The 16,817-nt window shown below is 48.9% G+C and overlaps 1 protein-coding gene across 1 annotated transcript; it reads left to right on the top strand.

Moving 5' to 3' along the window:
• The first annotated feature begins 1,349 nt into the window (after positions 1-1,349).
• On the top strand, positions 1,350-10,813 carry LOC127323261 (uncharacterized). Its single transcript, XM_051351423.2, has 6 exons — positions 1,350-2,708; positions 4,831-5,003; positions 5,354-6,122; positions 6,956-8,059; positions 9,438-9,613; positions 10,069-10,813. The coding sequence occupies exons 1-6, from the start codon at positions 1,412-1,414 to the stop codon at positions 10,594-10,596; spliced, it is 4,047 nt and encodes a 1,348-aa protein (XP_051207383.2). The 5' UTR covers positions 1,350-1,411; the 3' UTR covers positions 10,597-10,813.
• Positions 10,814-16,817: the final 6,004 nt, after the last annotated feature.

Genomic DNA, 16,817 nt, shown 5'->3' with positions numbered 1-16,817 from the left:
GGATGAGGAGTGGACGATTCACCGACCAGCAGGGCTTGGGGACAGCCGCAGTGATGGCATGATCAACATCTGGAATGACGGTCTTTGTCTTCGTCGGTGTTAGTCCAACTCTAAACGGCTTGAGGGGAAAAGAAGAAAAAATACCAATAAAAGTAGTGGCGTCAACTAACTTGCCACGTCAACTAAATCGTAGCTAAACCGTCTCCAAGGTTTGGAATAGACCGGGATATAAGAGTTTGGTGTGCCAATTTCAAGGATTGAAAGTTTGGGGTTTGATTTAGGTAACGCCTACGCGTTCAAGGTTCATTTTGGATTTTTTTTCTAAAAAGTTCCCTCTTGGGTTGCATCAGCCAAAATGATAACTGCTAGTACCTTTTTTTCCTATGCAAGGTGCAATCTAGTTTTTTCCTATGCAAGGTGCAATCTAGCTTTTATTTTCGTCAAATATTTCTCTTTGTCATCCTGCTGTAGCATTAGCCGATCTCATCGCTCGCATTACCTTATCCTCTCGCCACTCGACTCACTGGATGCATCGGTGCCGTTGCACAGCCAGTCTCGCCTTCAACCAGGACAAGGCCAAGACCCACTCCACACTCGGGGGAGGTAGTCCAGACCACCGGGCCAGGGAAGGCTGTGGCGCGCTTCTTCGATCCTGGCCCTCCAGCCATGGTAGGTGCCTTGTTTGGACATCGCCATCACCGCTCAAAGCGGGGAGGAGCCAACCGATGACATATGCATCGCCATTTGTAGCTATGGTCTAGAGCGCCATGGGAGCACGGTGGTGCGTTGTCTCGAGCTTGCGAAGATTCGACCATGACGACCGCAGCTAGGAGGGTTCGGGGGTGACATGTTTTCTGTGAGACTAGGTCCCAACTGCCTCTATGGTATGTGACGTTGGGTACCGACTCCAAGGTCGCCGGATCTTGCTCTGGCTGGACCGATTGGTTGCCGGCGAGCTCGGCGACGACAAGACTGGAGGTCAACTTTTGGGGGGATTTTTGTGGATGTTATACACGATATTGTGATTTGTTACTCCCTCTATTATAAACAAAGCTGCGACACTATTTTAGAACAGAGGGAGTACATGATTGTATTACGTATACCATAGAGAGATTGCACCAATATTGCACATGTTTTTCCATGATATTGGATAAGTTAGGTAAATATGTTGGAAAATGTTGCAGGGCAATGTAACAAAAATGTTTGTTTACATTGCGCAGTAGAATTAATCTCTGCACGGCTGCTCGAAGAGGCCCATAGCACCTTTTCCCTTCGAGGCGGCCCAGAAGCTCAAGAATCACGGAAAGGTAACTCATCCGCTAAAAAAAAAAAAATGGTAGTGCTAACTCATCGTCAGTTTCCAGTTTCCACTCTGTCCTACCCCCTTGCCCTGCCGTGGCGTGGTGTGGCGATGGAGTCCGCCTCGGGGCAATCCGCCGCCGCCGCCGCCAAACCCCAATCCCAATCCTCTCCTCCTCCGATGGCGCAGTCTGACGCCGACCAGTCCCCGAAGGCGATGACGACGGCGGAGGTGGCGGCGGCCATCGCGGCGCTGCCCGCCAAGAAAGACGCTCTACGCCAGGCCTTCGACCGCCTCGCCGCCTGCTCGCCCTTCCCGCTTCCCTTCGCCTGGGTCGATCTCGACGCCCACATCTCGTCCATCCAGTCCTCCATCTCACTGCGCTACCGCCAGCTGCAGGTCCTCGAGTCGGCCCGCCCAGCTCCCGTTCTCGCACCAGTCCCAACCGGCGACGAGGAGACTAGCGAGGAGGAGGAGGAAGAGGAAGAGGAAGAGGAAGAGGAAGTGGAAGTGGAAGTGGAGGAAGAGGAAGAGGAAGAGGAAGAAGAAGAGGAAGAGGAAGAGGAAGAGGAAGCTGAAGAAGAAGAGGAGGAAGTAGTTGAGGAGGTGGAGGTGGAAGAAGAGGAAGAGGAGGTTGAAGAAGTGGAAGAAGAGGAGGATGAGGTTGAAGAAGTGGAAGAGGAGGTTGAAGAAGAGGAGGATGTAGATGCCAGCAATGCGGTAAACAAGGAGGAAAAGGCCGATGAGGAGATGCTAGAGGCTCAAGAAGAGGAGGTGAAAGATCATAAGAAATTGGTGGCCAATGACAAGGAGCACAAGGTCCACAAGGTAGAGAAAGGTGAAGAGGAGCATGCGGAGTCTGACCGTGAGATGGAGGAAGCCAATAAGGGTTTGTTGAAAGGAGTGTATCCGGGTCTTCAAGGTCTTGTAAAGGCCTGTGCTACCATGAACACCGCAAGTCTGGTGAACATCGTGTTTAACAATAATATTCCGCGGCATGAACACCTCGTGGCAGTACGCCACGCCAAAGACGCTGCTGCTCTTATCCTTGATGTTGTCAGGCGATTTCTGCCCAACAAAAACACCAAGACCGGCAAGGTCTGGGAAAATTGTGTTGCGCTTATCCGATGTGTGCCTTTGGTCGAACCCAAGCTTTCTGTGCACACCACAGAGCAGGCCAAGCAGCTTGCAAAGGATTGGAAGAAGATGATCGATAAGGAGGGGGGTTGTGGGGATCTTGGCTACCTGTCCTCATGGGCCTTCCTGTACTTCCTCATTTCTTACAACATTGTATCAGAATTTGATGTTCGTGAGATCATACGTCTCTTTGGCACTGTCCCACGCAAATATCAGAGGAAGGACTGCATCGATCTCTGCAATGGTCTTGGTCTCGTCAGTAGGATCAATGGTACGAATAATTCTTTGTCAATTCTTATTCATAATGTCTTGCGCAATTTCACTCAATATATGCTAGGTGAGCAACTCGTGGTAATATCATTAATTTTTGCTGCCTCCACTGGACAGTGAACATTCACACTGTATATACTTCTTCCGGACCTTAGCATAAACCATAAATATAGAATCTTTTAGTGCATGATGTAAGGTAGGACACCCCTTGTCCAAGAAATGTTTAACAAGCCCCCAATCAGATATTTTCCTTTTACATTCATGATCTTTATTAGATTTGTGCATACCAACAACTATCAGCATTGCTCAGTTTGCTTATCACAAGTATAGCACCATTGGCCTCAGAAATAATTATCATTTTTACAAAGTACCCAGGAAATTCTGTATGCAGTGCACATGGGAAATACGGGCATATTCTGTTAGAATAATCTTGATTAGGCTAGTGTTTAATTAGGGAAGTTTCCATTCATGTGTGTCTTGTGGTTGGCTTGTACTAGTTAGTGCCTGAGTGCATGTAGGTTTGCACCTGAGTCTAGCTAGGTTCAGTCGTTTCGTTGTTTGCCTGCTGTGCATCATAGTAGAGTCCAAGTAGGACCATCGTAGTAGGACTTTGTCTTGGGAATCGTTTGTGTACGAGTAGGTTCTCTATATCATGGCCGGTTGTCCGGTCGTGTATTTATACACAACAGGTCATAGCTTTTATAACACACTGAGTCGAGTAGAAATAAAGAGAAAAACAAGGCATGTCACGATGCCTTTGGTAAAAAGATTTTTTGTACGTCTTTGTTTGTCTAGTTTGATGTGATTGGTCCGTTGGTGAAATCCAACAATTGGTATCATAGGGTGGTTGAGGTTTTGAAGCTGCGCCCGCCCCAAAGAGGTGACTTGCTACTGGCGCCTAGGGGCAGGTGATCGTTGTTCAGCAGAATGGCTTGGACAATACGGTGGGCACGTCATTGGCGTATCACCATTGGTTGCAACAAGTCAAGTTCATCCTCGAGGTAGTTGCGTGATCCAACGAATCAGTCAACATAATATCTGTGAGTCATGTTTGTGTCCAGTTGAAGCGTGGCATGGTTGAGGGGTTGTCTCGTGCGGGTGTCACTTAGGGAGAAGAACACACGTGAAGACAAGCGTGTCTCGATGAGAAGAACAAGCCCAAGTGTGTAGTGGGACGAGAACCAGCGAAGGTGAACCTCTTCAATGAGGACATGTCTACATGAGGCTGTGTGATCATCAGCCGGCATGTATTGCGCTAGGTTTGGCAGGTGTAGTCCACGTGGCAGCGTGACTGGGAGTCCAGATCATATGTTGAGTTGAGTCGACAAGTCGCTGGTTTGCAACTAGTCACGGGGAGCACAAAGGACAAGGAGTCGAGATTAGGGGGTATTGTTAGAATAATCTTGATTAGGCTAGTGTTTAATTCAGCAAGCTTCCATGCACGTGCGTCCTGCGGCTGGCTTGCATGGAAACAACATGTTAGTAGTTAATGTCCGAGTGCATGTAGGCTTGCACATGAGTCATAGTAGAGTCTGAGTACGGCTGTCTTGGGGAACATTCGTGTACGAGTAGGTTTTCTAGATTATGGTTGGTTATTTGGTCGTGTATTTATACACAACAGGTCAATAGTCTTTTGCAATACATACTCAAGTAGAAATATAGAGAAAAACAAGGCATGACACGTGCCTTTGTCCGAAAGATTCTCTACGCGTGTGGTCGTCTACTTTGATTTGACCGATCTGTGGGTAAAATCCAACATATTCCACTTAGTCTTTTGGCATAATGCCAGGGTACATCTTATGACCTAGTTTGGATGTTCATCTATAGCAGAGCTACTAAAGATGCAGAAAGAAAACTGGATGATAGATCTCAGTATCTCACTGCTTTTGCATCATCAAATTTGTGTGTATTGCTGAACAGCACCTGCTTGATGACCCAACTGTTCACCATCTTAACACTGTTCTTCAGTGCGGCAGTGCCTGTACAACAATATGGACTGTGGTAGCTTTTATCTTGCAGCACTTTGTTTCGGAAGAACAGAAGGTGTTCATGTGTACAATTATTATCTCATTTTTGGTGCAAGGTCTGTTGTTGATGTTTTCCATGTCCTCATCTTTGTGCAGACTTAATTGATTATTTGGTTGGAAATGGACAAGAGTTGAGCGCCATACGAATCACGCAGGTTCTTAAATTGGTGGACAAATATCCACCTCTTTCTCTTCTGGAGGGATATATCGAAAAGGCAAAACGGACTGCTCTGGAGTTATTTAGCAAGAATGCATCGGACAAGTCTCTGGTACGCATTTGTACAAGAAAACAATTACATTGCAATCTGTTTGTACTACCCTTGTAAGAGAATTGATAGAGCTTCATAGTTGATTTTTTGTTACAAATTGTCATTTGCCCCACCGTTGAGATGCCTTTGCACATTTGCCATTCGGAAGAATGGAATGTACCCCCTAAGCAGACATGCAAGTTGAGCATTTACTTTTTTTTTTTGGAAAATTTCTACTCACTGTCTTCTTGCCCTTTTCCCCGCCTTTGAGTACAGCGAGTCAGACATATCATTTTCTTTATGCACAATGTCTTTCTTCACCACCTGCATTATTTTGTTGATTTAATGATCTCGCATCTACCTGTGAACAGAATCCGGCTAGAACAAGGGAGATAGGAAATCTATGGTTTGCACGTACTATTGTTAAACAGCAACAGGCTGATTCTAGCAAATCGATTGCTATCTTGGAAGAAATTAAAAACTTGTTAGCTGAGTATGGAAAGAGCCGTAATTTAATAAATGGCTCCGCTGCACCGAAACTAAATTCATGTCAGCAGCAAAAGAACCAGTTGCAGAAGGAAAAGCAAAAATACAAGAAGCGCAAGAAGGAGCAGCAGCAACATGAGGGAGAAGCTAGGCAGGTGCAGGGGAAACAAAGAAAGCTGGAAGGGAACCAGGAACAGCCACAAGAGAAGGGGCAGCAACTTGCACAACACAAGCCACAAGAGAAGCGGCAGCAACTTGCACAACACAAGCCACAAGAGCGCAAGGACCAACAGAGACACGAGGATAAGGGGCAAGGGCACCGTAATGCACAAGCGAAAAAGCAGAAACAGCAGCAACAACAAATTGAGCCAGTACAGAGGCCTCAGCAGCAGTTAAACCAGCCAAGGCCATGCATTACCAAGCAGTCTAAGCTAGCAACACCAGTTGGTCCTTCCTCAAGATCTGTGCCAGCTGCGGTTCCAAGTGTGGCACATATTAGTCCCATTGGGCGTCAGCCGTTTGCTGTAATGCCTGGAGCTTCTCAACCACATCTTCCGGGAATTCAAGGTCGACCATTTGCAGCAAATGGTGTACCTCCTCAATATAATCCTTATACAGCCATCCCTCGTTCTACCCCAGATAACACTTACCGCAGTGAGTGAAGTACAAGTCAGACGTAAGGAGTAGCAAAGAATTGCCTGCCATTTCCCCGTTGATGTTACTCTTTTGTTAATTAGTGAACTTACTTAAAAACCGGGAGTATCCCATGTGTTGTGATGTGGTATTTATTTCCGAAACATGTATATACTACCTTTTTGTTCATTTTGCATCTCAGCACTTGCAATGTCGTAAAACTAGCATTTGCCACACCCTCATGAATGCATGCATATTGCAGAAGCATGATAGATCAAGGAGGATGTTCTAGGCAAATGACTCTCAGTTTTCATGCCTTTTGACTTGTGTAATTGCTCTCTCGTCGAAACTGTACCTTTTATGAATCTATCTATCTATGTGTATCAGGCAGCTGATTTTGTTATCGATGTGCTTCCTTTTCTTTTTGTTTGATGCAAATGTTCTGTCCAGACATTGCAGAGATTCTGAAGAAGTTATTGACATTGACCGTAGCGGCATTGAGATTCTGAGGACAGAGCATCACGGTAAATGCCAACTATTATACAGAAAGTACACCAGAAAGCATGGTAAAAGTAGATGTACTACAGTATCAGAATTCAGAAATGACCTAAGTCCAAAAATGATACTACTTCTGTTCATTTTTTGATGTCAAAAGGTTATCTAAATTCAAATGTATCTAGACACATTTTAGTGCATAGATACATCCGAATTTAGACGAACAATGGGACATCTATTGGACGGAGGGAGTACTATGTTGGGCTCAAACCTGGTTTAGTGAGTATTTTACCCAAACAAAGCATTAAAAGCAAACTAGGTGTAGCAGTAATTGGATGGAATGCAATGGAGCGAAGAATGACTGACACACTCTAAAACCCCAACCAACCCCGCACTCTCCGCTCCGGCACCCATTCCGTTCCCGGAATCCCCAACCCCCGTCCTCAGCCGGTCCGACCGGCCTCCGATGGCGACGGCGACGGCGGAGCTGGAGGCCGCCATCTCCGCCCTCTCCGCGAAGAAGCAGCGCCTCCAGGACTCCTTCGACCGCCTCGCCGCCAGCGCCCCCATTCCCATCCCCTTCACCTGGGACGACATCAACGCCCACATCTCCTCTCTCCAGTCCTCCATCGCCGTCCGCTTCCTCAAGCTCCAGTCCCTCCAGCTCCAGCCCGCGGCCCCAACCACCACGGAGGAGGAGGACCCCGTCGAGCATCGGGGGAACGAGGACCGAAAGCCCTACCTCGAGCACTACACGAGGGGCAATGAAGAGGAGGGGGAGCGGGCCAACGGGAGGGTAGAGGGGGCAATCAAGGCGTCTCATGGCCTTGAATTGGAGAAGGAGGAGGAGGACGAGAACGAGAACGAGAATTCCAAGAAGACCGCAACGGCGTCGTCAGCTCACCGAAGCAATGGGGAATTTGCAGGCGGTGTGAGGCAGGATCTTGTGGCGGCGTGCGTAAACATGGATACCTCGACGCTGGTGGACATGTTGTACCGGCGCAACATGACATTCTCACGCGCCCGGAGCCAATTCCTCCCGGCACTGCTGGGCGCCGCGGAGCCCCACGCCCTCGTCGTTGCTGCCGTCAGGGACTTCTTGTTCAGAACCGAGCCCAAGAACAACGCGCACTGGGATAACTGTGGTTCGCTTCTCCACTGTGCCCGAGAGCTTACCGACGAGCCGTCCGCTGGCACGCTGGAGCAGGCCAATCGGCTGGCACAGGACTGGAAGGAGATGATTGGGAAGCCTCAAAGTAGCAGGGACCTTGGCCGGCTGGCCGTATGGGGCCTTCTGCGATTTCTTGTCTTATACAACATTACCTTGGAATTCGATGCATCTGAGATCATCCATCACCTTGGCTGCCTCCCGGCCAAGAAAAAGCGGCACTGCATCGAGCTCTGCAATCATCTTGGACTAATTCGTACCATGACTGGTATGCTACGATGCCTCTCACTACTGAGTACGTCATACTTTTATTTATGATATGTTGTAGCCAGTGTATTGTACAACCCACTTAGCGTCCTTTTTGCTTACATGATCGGTTCTTCATAAATCGGTCTTGTCAGTCATCACTTCACGTTGTCGATGTTGAGCTTGTTCTGCACACCCCCTGTGGAAGTTGCCTCCGATGAATTGTGTTGTGCACTCCAGTTTGGTGGCGATCGTGCAGATTTGTATTGGACACTGAAGACAGTCTCCAAAACAATTTCAACTTCAACAAATAGCAATTCGAGTTATTATCAGAAGATGGCAAACCTATTGGTATCATTTTCATATGGCCTATTGAGATACTTTTAGTTGTATGCCCTACCCGTGATCGGGTGCTCAATGTTGCTTGCTCTTCGGATGTGAACCAACGTATCCACCATAAATTTTCAAATATGAACATATTCAACATGTTAGCAGTTAAGGAGTCACGTCCCTATAAGGTGCACTATCTGGACTTGTACCATGTCCTTATCATTAGTCAACATGATAGCTGGCAACACCAAGAGCAATTTTCGAAAATACAACTAGCCTCTTTGGAGTAATTTCACTGTTTGCACATTTGCAGTACAAAACTGTGACGAACACAAGAGACAATGTGACGAAGCTGATTGCTATCCTTTATATTATTATTTATACGTTTCCAACTTCTAGCTGTACATGTTAAAATCCTACATCCAGCTGGTATTTTTGGCCCTATTTAAAACACAATAATTTTGACAAGAACAGATCAAACCCCACTATCTTTCATGATGATTCTTTTTGTCTGGTGATGATTACATATTTCTCCATGTAATCTTGGTGATGCATGGTCAAACTGACACTTGGCCATTCATGCACATACATATGTTTGGTATATTAGTTCCGAATCATAATAGTCAACATCGCCTGCTTTTGAAGTGTTGATGCATAACTTGTGTCAAGCGAACAAGCTACTACTCTGCTAATTTCAAGCTTAAATATACATATTCTACTGTCAGCTTGCATGTATGCAACTTCTAACTTCTGACAGTACTGGTTGGCCTTTTTCCAATGTCTCATTTGCAGTTACTACCTGTAGATATTCTTTAGCCGCAAGCACTTCTTTCTATTATCTTTAAAAAAGTTATTACTTGTAGCAGAACATCTTTTGAAATCTTGATACTCCTAAACTCCTGCTTTAAATACTACTCCCTCTGCCCAAATTAATTGACGCAGCTCAGGAGTACACTTGTACTGGACATAGTATATAGTTTCGCCAATTAATTTGGGCCGGAGGGAGTACTAGATTTTATAAGTGGAGTTTTAGCTCTGTCCTATTAGGTTTGCCAGTTGCATGTCTTATTTTGAGTTCTTGACTCAATCTTATGCAGACTCAGTCAATCATCTGATTCAGAATGGACAACAACTTGATGCTATCAGACTTGCATGCGTTTTGAATTTGACCGATAAATATCCTCCACTTTCCATGATGAATGAATATGTTGACAAGGCTAAGAAGACTGCTCAAGAGATACTAAGCATGGAAAGTGATTCACTGGAGTCTCTGGTATGTCATATATCTTGGATAAGATTGTCTTTATCTTGCATAAGAAAAGCTTTTACTCGATGATGACTTGTTGTAATTGTACAGGAGATATCATATTAAGTTTGCATGAATGTGACTAGAGTTGGACAATGCAATCGTCTTCTTTAGCACTCGTAGTAGATCCTTTATGTCATAAAACCGAATTCTGAATCAAATCTAAATTCAGTTATACCAAGTGAAACAAGCAATCTTCAGCTCTTTCCAGGAACTAAATTGCACGCATATTTAACGCAGTTTAGTTAATATGCTGTGGAGTAGTTCATACTCTTAGTAATATCAGACCAGCTCTAGAAAAGTAGTTCTGTTGGAAAAAAGCATCTACTTCACAGGATAAAATTTTGCTTCCATATACTGATATGCAAATATGTGTTTTCGTCCCAACTGATTTAATCCCTTTGATTATTTTCCTTGAACAGAATCAGGCCATGACAAAGCAGGTTAATGCTCTAATATTGTCATGGAGGGCAGTTGATGAGTACAATATCGAGTCTGTCCACCGCAATAGCATCAAGGCAGAAATTACCCGGTTATTACATGAATATGCACACAAGAGGCAAAGTTTATCAGATGCTTCTTCGCCTGGTTTGAATGAAGAGCAGCAAGAGCAGTGTCAGCAGGAGCTGCAAATGCTGGAAGAGCAGCTCCGAGAGAAGCAGCAAACCAAGGAACAAGAGCTGCAGCCAAAATGGAGTGGGCAAGAGTCAGGGGAGAAGGGGCAAAACAAGAAGCGCAAGAGAAACAATTACCGGCAGAAGATGCATCATAGATTTCATAAGCAGCCTAGGTTATCTCATGCTGGTTCATTTGCCCATTCTGCATACAATGCAGGGTCAGGATTTAGTCATCAGCGCGGCCAACGATTTCCAGGAGTTCGAGGCGGGGCAATTCGATATGGTGGTCCCTACTATCGCTCTGAGCCTCATCCTGCCTACAGACCAGAGTAGCACCTGATGACGCGACCTATCGACCTAACTGAAGATATACGAAATGGAAAGAGAGAGAATCTTGCAGTTCTGATTCGTGTTGCCTGGCTCTTGTTAGTGGACGGAACTGCTACCTATGCATACAGCCGATGCACAGTTTATGACCTCTAACTTCACCGTACTGTACCGAAATCTGAATGACATTTCCTGAGTGCCACCTGCATGACATCTATCATCATTTTTCATTTCGACATTTAAGCTTCCTTAATCTTAGTATGGCCAATAAGATTCACATTATTATACTTTGCAGAAGATGAGTTTCTATGTGCCGTTGTGTGTTGTGACGGTTGTGGCTGCCTGGCCGGGGATTCCTTTCTCTTGTGTTAATTTGCTGCACGGGAAGGAGGAGCAAAAAGTTCCAGCGCGGCGGCTGCAATTGACGGCGATCGTTTCAGTTCCGCGTTTTTTTTTGGGGGGGCTTTGGTAGGCTGGCGCCTCTAGGCGGCCAGCAAAAATGGCCCATTTGATTATACGTAAGTCCTCCGCATTGTGGCCCAACCGGTTTCCGCGGGCCTGTTTTGTTGTCGTGCGATTTTGCACGTGTGGAGAAGTGCGGGAGACACTACATTCTCTTGGCTCTCGCTCCCCACTTCCAGTCACTGGTTCGCTCCTTCTCTCTCCCCATTCAACTCTCTCACTAACACTCACAACGTTGTCGCATCAATCGCCACCCATGGCCTCCTCGCCTCCTTCCGCTCCAACGCCGATGGATCCAGCCGTCCGACCAACGGTGATGAGGTCCAACGAGGCACTCCTGCGCATATTCCGTGAGTACGAGGCCGACAGACGCGATTCGGCGGCACAGATCGATGTCGGTCACGTACCGGTGTTGAATCGGCCATCGCCGGTCGCGACCAGGCTGGCCGGCATGGCAACTCGCAGCGCGGCCGTCGCCGCTCTTCAAGCCGCCGGGATTCCATCAGCGGATCCCTCGACTCCGGGGGTTTTTCACCCTGTCCCCTAGGGATTTCGTCGGCGAGGGCGGCGGCAATGGCGGCAGGTGGACCGAGCTCTAGCAGGGAGATGGAGCCCCCACCGGGGTTCACGTAGACTCCAATGCACGCGTCGATGCCATGGGGCATGCCGCGTCCGGCTGCTCCAAATGGCGCGCTACGCTTCGCGTCGTCGTCGTTCGGCCGACCACGTGCTTGTCGGCAGTCGACAGCTCCATCGGCGCCTAGCTTCCCGACCGTGACACCGGCGCCCTAACAGATGATCGCTGCTCCGGCTCCGCCTCCTCCTCCACCCGGATTTGGAGTGCGACCTCCTCGAGGACATGCCGGCGCCGGTGCGCGTCCTCCTCCTCCGATGGGGCCACTTTCACTCCACCCCATTGTAATTACTCTCAATCGCTCCCTCATTGGTACATGCTATGTAGATCGATTGGATGACATTGTAGATCAGATAGTTATCCATCTGCTCCGATTGATGTGCATATTGATAGGATTCATGTCAATGTGCGCTGTATGTGAAGTGTTAAGCGTTGCATGTCATGCCAAGCTCAAGCTCCATCATGGACTTGACAAGTCAAGTCCATCATGGAGCTTGCCAATGTCAAGTCCATTACATTGCTTGCTTGACATTGGCATGCCAAACATCATGGACTTGTCATTGGCATGCCCCATGATGGAGCTTGACATTGGCATGCTCCATGATGGACTTGACATTGTCAAGTCCATGACATTGCTTGACATTGCCATGCTCCATCACGGACTTGATAATTTTATGTCCATGACATTGCTTGACATTGGCATTGGCATGACGATCTTGTGATTGTCATGGCCATCATGGAGTTGATCCCTGTCTCTGCTGCTGACAACGCAAGTATGGCTAAAACTTTGCATTGTCATTGCATATGCAGAACAGGGTCTTCCTAGAAACCTTCCCGGAAGGGCCCATACTGAACGCGAGGGATATGGCCATCCGGGTGCACCTTCGTGACCCCAATGAAGGGTTCATGGAAGCGCACCGGCAGATCATCGCGCCAAGGGTCACGCCGGCCGTCCTACTGACCTGGGGCACGCTCCCAGGTAGCGGGTGCCGGCGTTCTTTCTGCAGGTGGAGAGCCCGGACCTCCTTTCCCTCGCCGTGCCACCCTACATGGAGCAACACCTGATCAACAAGTACAAGCTAAAAAACAATGATCCACCGGTGAAGGTGTGCTTGTACATGGGCGAGCGCTGCGAGTGAAAGGTGCAGCTCCAGTGGACAGCCCAACGCGTTGGTTTCATCAAGTCCTGGAGTGAGTTTGCCGCCAGGCTTGGCCTCCGCGTCGATGATAGGATCGTCTTCACCCCTAGGGATGACAGCTTCAAGGTTGACGCCTTCAGAAAGGAGACTTTGTGCTCCATCATCTTCAGCTGCAAGAGGCATCGCGAGGGCCCTTATGTTGATCCTCACCGTTAAGGTGTTGGTGCTTGATCCTTGTCTGTGCTGATGTCTGATCATCGCCGTTAGTAGTTGTGCTGGCCTGTAGGAGGTTGTTAAACACTTGTTTTTGTGCATATGTGGCTGTAATGTTGGCCTGTAGAGGCTTTTGAACATTGCTTTTGGACATAGGTAGTCTCCCCTATGTTTAAGTAGGCGTCTTACCACTCTGACACTAGGATTAGATACTAAATACTCTGTTCGTTTGTATAACTGTGTGTTGTGCTTATGCCTGCGTTTGAGCTCTTGTGTGATGGTAAGGTCACCATATTTGAATGTGGTGAGGAGAAACTTTGCCTGTGTGCTTTGACTGAATAAAGATGGAACACTTTATCACCTGCACTTCTATTTGGGTGGATGCAACAGAATGCCAAACACTAGGTCGAATATGGCCCAGGACGCCCGTCTCACCGTGGTGTAGAAATTCAGCTCAACCTACCAAACCCATCCTATGCATGTCCTATGTGAATGAGCTGCGGTACGGTCGATTTGGGTAGCTACTTGCGGCACGACGCACGAGGGTAAAGGATCGCTGCGTCCGTTAGAAGCCCCAACCTCGAATAGTTCCGCCGCCATCATCGATGGAAGGAGATGTTAGCGCATACTGTCCCTCTACGTCTGACCTGATCGCCCACTCCCTCTCCCACGTTCTCACGATTGTAGTGATGGTGTGACCAGCTGTCAAACACGATTCTTTGGCCACTACGATAGGAAAAGCCCTTGTACATGTAATCCTCTATATAAGCTGATCAATACAGAGACTAGCACCTAAGGTGCATTGCTTAATCTGTCTTCATGGTATCATACGCCTCTGCCCTCCACCTCGCGCCGGTGCGGGGTGATGATCTTGGGCTTCTCCCGCGGTACGAGGTCGCCCGGGGCAGCAGCCTTGTGTTCGACGGTGGAGGCGGCCTTCTTTTTCGCCGGAGGAGGTCGGCTGGTTGCTGGGGTGGCGGATCACGAGATCCCTCTACCCCGGCGATGAAGATCTAGTCGACGACGAGCTAGCGGCGAAGGGGCCACCGGTGAACGCCGCGCCTTGACTTCGTTCTTGGCGGATGATGGCGGCGGCTATTGGCGTCGTTCCCCTGCGAAGGCATCATCTTTGCTGGCCTCTCCGTTTGCTCTCGCCGAGTTGGGGACTCGCAGCTGTCGGTGAAAACCATGTCAAGATTGGCGGGCGATGGCGGCGTTAAGCGTCGCTTCCTTCTTGAAGGCATCGTCGTCGCAGTCCGCGGGAACTCACTCGTGTTGCTCCGGGGGAAACCCTAGAGCCAACCAGGATCGGACGATGACGGCGCTCCCTGCGTCGTGCTACCTCTTGGGGCATCGTTTTTAGAGCAGCGGCTGGATAGAGGTGGTTTTTGGTGGAGTGGTGTTCATCTACCACGTTGTCGTCGATGATTCTCAGCGGCGTGGAGCTGCGGGGTTTCGAAGACGAGCGAGGACTGCTGGACGCGTGCAGGATGGTGGAGCTGTCTGGCGTCATGGTGACATCGATGACAGGTCTGGCAAGGTCAATGCGGTGATCCCTCTTGAAGATGGGTGCGAGGAAGACGGCAGTAGCGATTTCTGTGGCGTGTGTACTGGCGTGCGCTCAGGGTCCGCTTGACTGGTTGTGCTTCTCACCCGTCAATGGGGGGCTTGGGAAGGCATTCAATTTTAGATGAAGTGCGTTGGTGTATTGTCAGGGTAATGGCCCTGTTTATGGTCAACCCCTTCATCGCTCTTGTAGGCATATCGAGTTGTCGCTGGAAAGGTGGCTTCGAGTTGATCTTTGTATTTCCCTTGTAAAACTTTGCGAATAATATAATAATAAAAAGTTGTGTGCATCCTTTGGATGCAGAGGCTAGGGCGATGCTCTCATTTCGAAAAAAAATGTTCCGCGGCCTCAACCCGCGATACTTCTACACGATTCCCATTCTCACCATGTAGGCCCCGTTCCCGTCGTTCCTCCGGTGCCGCGCGTTTCTGATCCTGGAGGAGTCAGGGCTGAACGTGGCATCGCCCACTCCCTCTGACATGGTGCTGCATGTTGGTCGTGCCATGCCGCCTCTAGCCCATGCTCTAGCGCCCGTCAACAGGAACTCCGGGCACGTGGGCAACGGCAACCACAAAAGGGGAAAAGGCAAGGCCGTTCAGCAGAACGGCGACGCGGCCGGTTCCTCGAGCGACCCCTCCTCCACTGGTGGCCAGGTCGACGGTTGTCTCGTCCAACTCCCTGCGCCTGCCACGAACCTGTGGATGGGCATGGTGCACGCCTGGCCCATGCCATGGCGTCCTCACATGACCGGCGTTGGCGTCCTCGGGCCACGCCCTGGTGCTCCATCACCGTTCGCTGGCCATGCTGCCCAGTACATGCCACCACTTCGTCCTCGCCCACTTGTCATGCATGTAAAATAGGAAAAATTGTTAGATTTCCCTTTGTAGATTCGTAACATGTTTCCTTTTTGTTGCGGTATCGTCACGACAGATGCCATGAGGTGGATTAAGTCAAGTGGTTGAGGCCTTATGGCCTACGGCGGACTTCGGAGGCGGGTCTGAGCACAAGCGACACAGCGACATCTGTTCAGGGACCTCATATGGAGGTAACACCCTTACTCCTGCCTGATGTGTATAAGCTGTATGGACAGTACAAGGTTGCTCCTAGAACTGTGGCCGGCTTGGGAGCGAGCTCGAGGTAGACAAAGGCCTCAGCTCACGAGCGGTTTCTCTAAGTATGAAAGGTGAGAATGTTCGATCCTCCCAAAGGGGGGGGGGGGTGCTACTGGGCTTATATAGTGCATGTTATATTTACAGGGAGGTCCCTAGAGTCTACGGCGCCGGCTCCGCCTTCTCCGGCTCCTCGCGTGATCCCGAGGCGCTGGGTGCCCCGGGCAGCCGTCCTTGTCACGTCCTTCTATCGCTGTAGACAGGGACAAGATAGACCGAGCGACATCTCTTAGGACGACATCTAGGCCCTTCCTGTAGCATGCGGCCCCTATGTAGCGCCGTGTGACGCCCCGGAACCGGTACCATGAGGATCCTAGTGAACCCGCTGAAATCCGCACGATATCGATTCAGAGACGCCCTCCGACACGACGTGCGCGACGAAACACACACGTGATGATAGAGGAATTACCACGAGCTGTAACATTACAACAGGTTTACAATCAAGCCCACAAGAAACATATATTACAACAACGCCTCCAACGAGTCAAGATACAAATATACAACACAAGATCCGAATCATACAAAAGATCAAATATATCCGAGTACGGACAAGATACAAATTGGACTAAGAGTCCTGAAGATAACCAGTGGCGTCCATAACCCTGCACAGGCCAAGCCGGAAGGGTAACCTTGCTAACGTCGCCTTCATCGAACATGTCTTCATACCTGCCCGGTTATGTCCCAAAGCAGCAATAAGTACGGGTTCATACTTAACAAGACTTCAAGACGTAGAAGCATTCGTCAACCAGTCGTCTTTTGTACTTGAGGCACGCAGGGGACTTAGAGGATGCAAGAGGAACGTCATAGGCGAAATGGTGGGGTTAAGCGGCAGCGCGCAAGCACTAAAAACCTATAGAGACACTCTACAACATTCGTCTATCAGAGAAGGTGAGAGAGCGCACACCTAACAATTATGTACTCTGCAAACATAACCCGGTCGATGTGTTCCCCCCTCGCAAGGAAGTACTTACAAAGGCATTCACACGGTTTGATGCGGGCTGAGCCCGTGTGGGTGGCCCAATCTCACGAATTGACCCGGGTGA

The sequence above is a fragment of the Lolium perenne genome, chromosome 4, assembly GCF_019359855.2.
Source record: "Lolium perenne isolate Kyuss_39 chromosome 4, Kyuss_2.0, whole genome shotgun sequence".
Classification (NCBI taxonomy): Eukaryota; Viridiplantae; Streptophyta; class Magnoliopsida; order Poales; family Poaceae; genus Lolium; species Lolium perenne.
The sequence above is the reverse complement of the archived record's forward strand: the minus strand, read 5'-3'. Positions and strand labels throughout refer to the sequence as shown.

Bases quoted from the DNA above. Each gene is read 5' to 3' on its own strand.
- LOC127323261 (XM_051351423.2), top strand. From the start codon at position 1,412: ATGGAGTCCGCCTCGGGGCAATCCGCCGCCGCCGCCGCCAAACCCCAA. The intron at 2,709-4,830 runs GTACGAATAATT...ATCTTTGTGCAG, and splicing joins TCTCGTCAGTAGGATCAATG to ACTTAATTGATTATTTGGTT. The intron at 5,004-5,353 runs GTACGCATTTGT...ACCTGTGAACAG, and splicing joins ATGCATCGGACAAGTCTCTG to AATCCGGCTAGAACAAGGGA.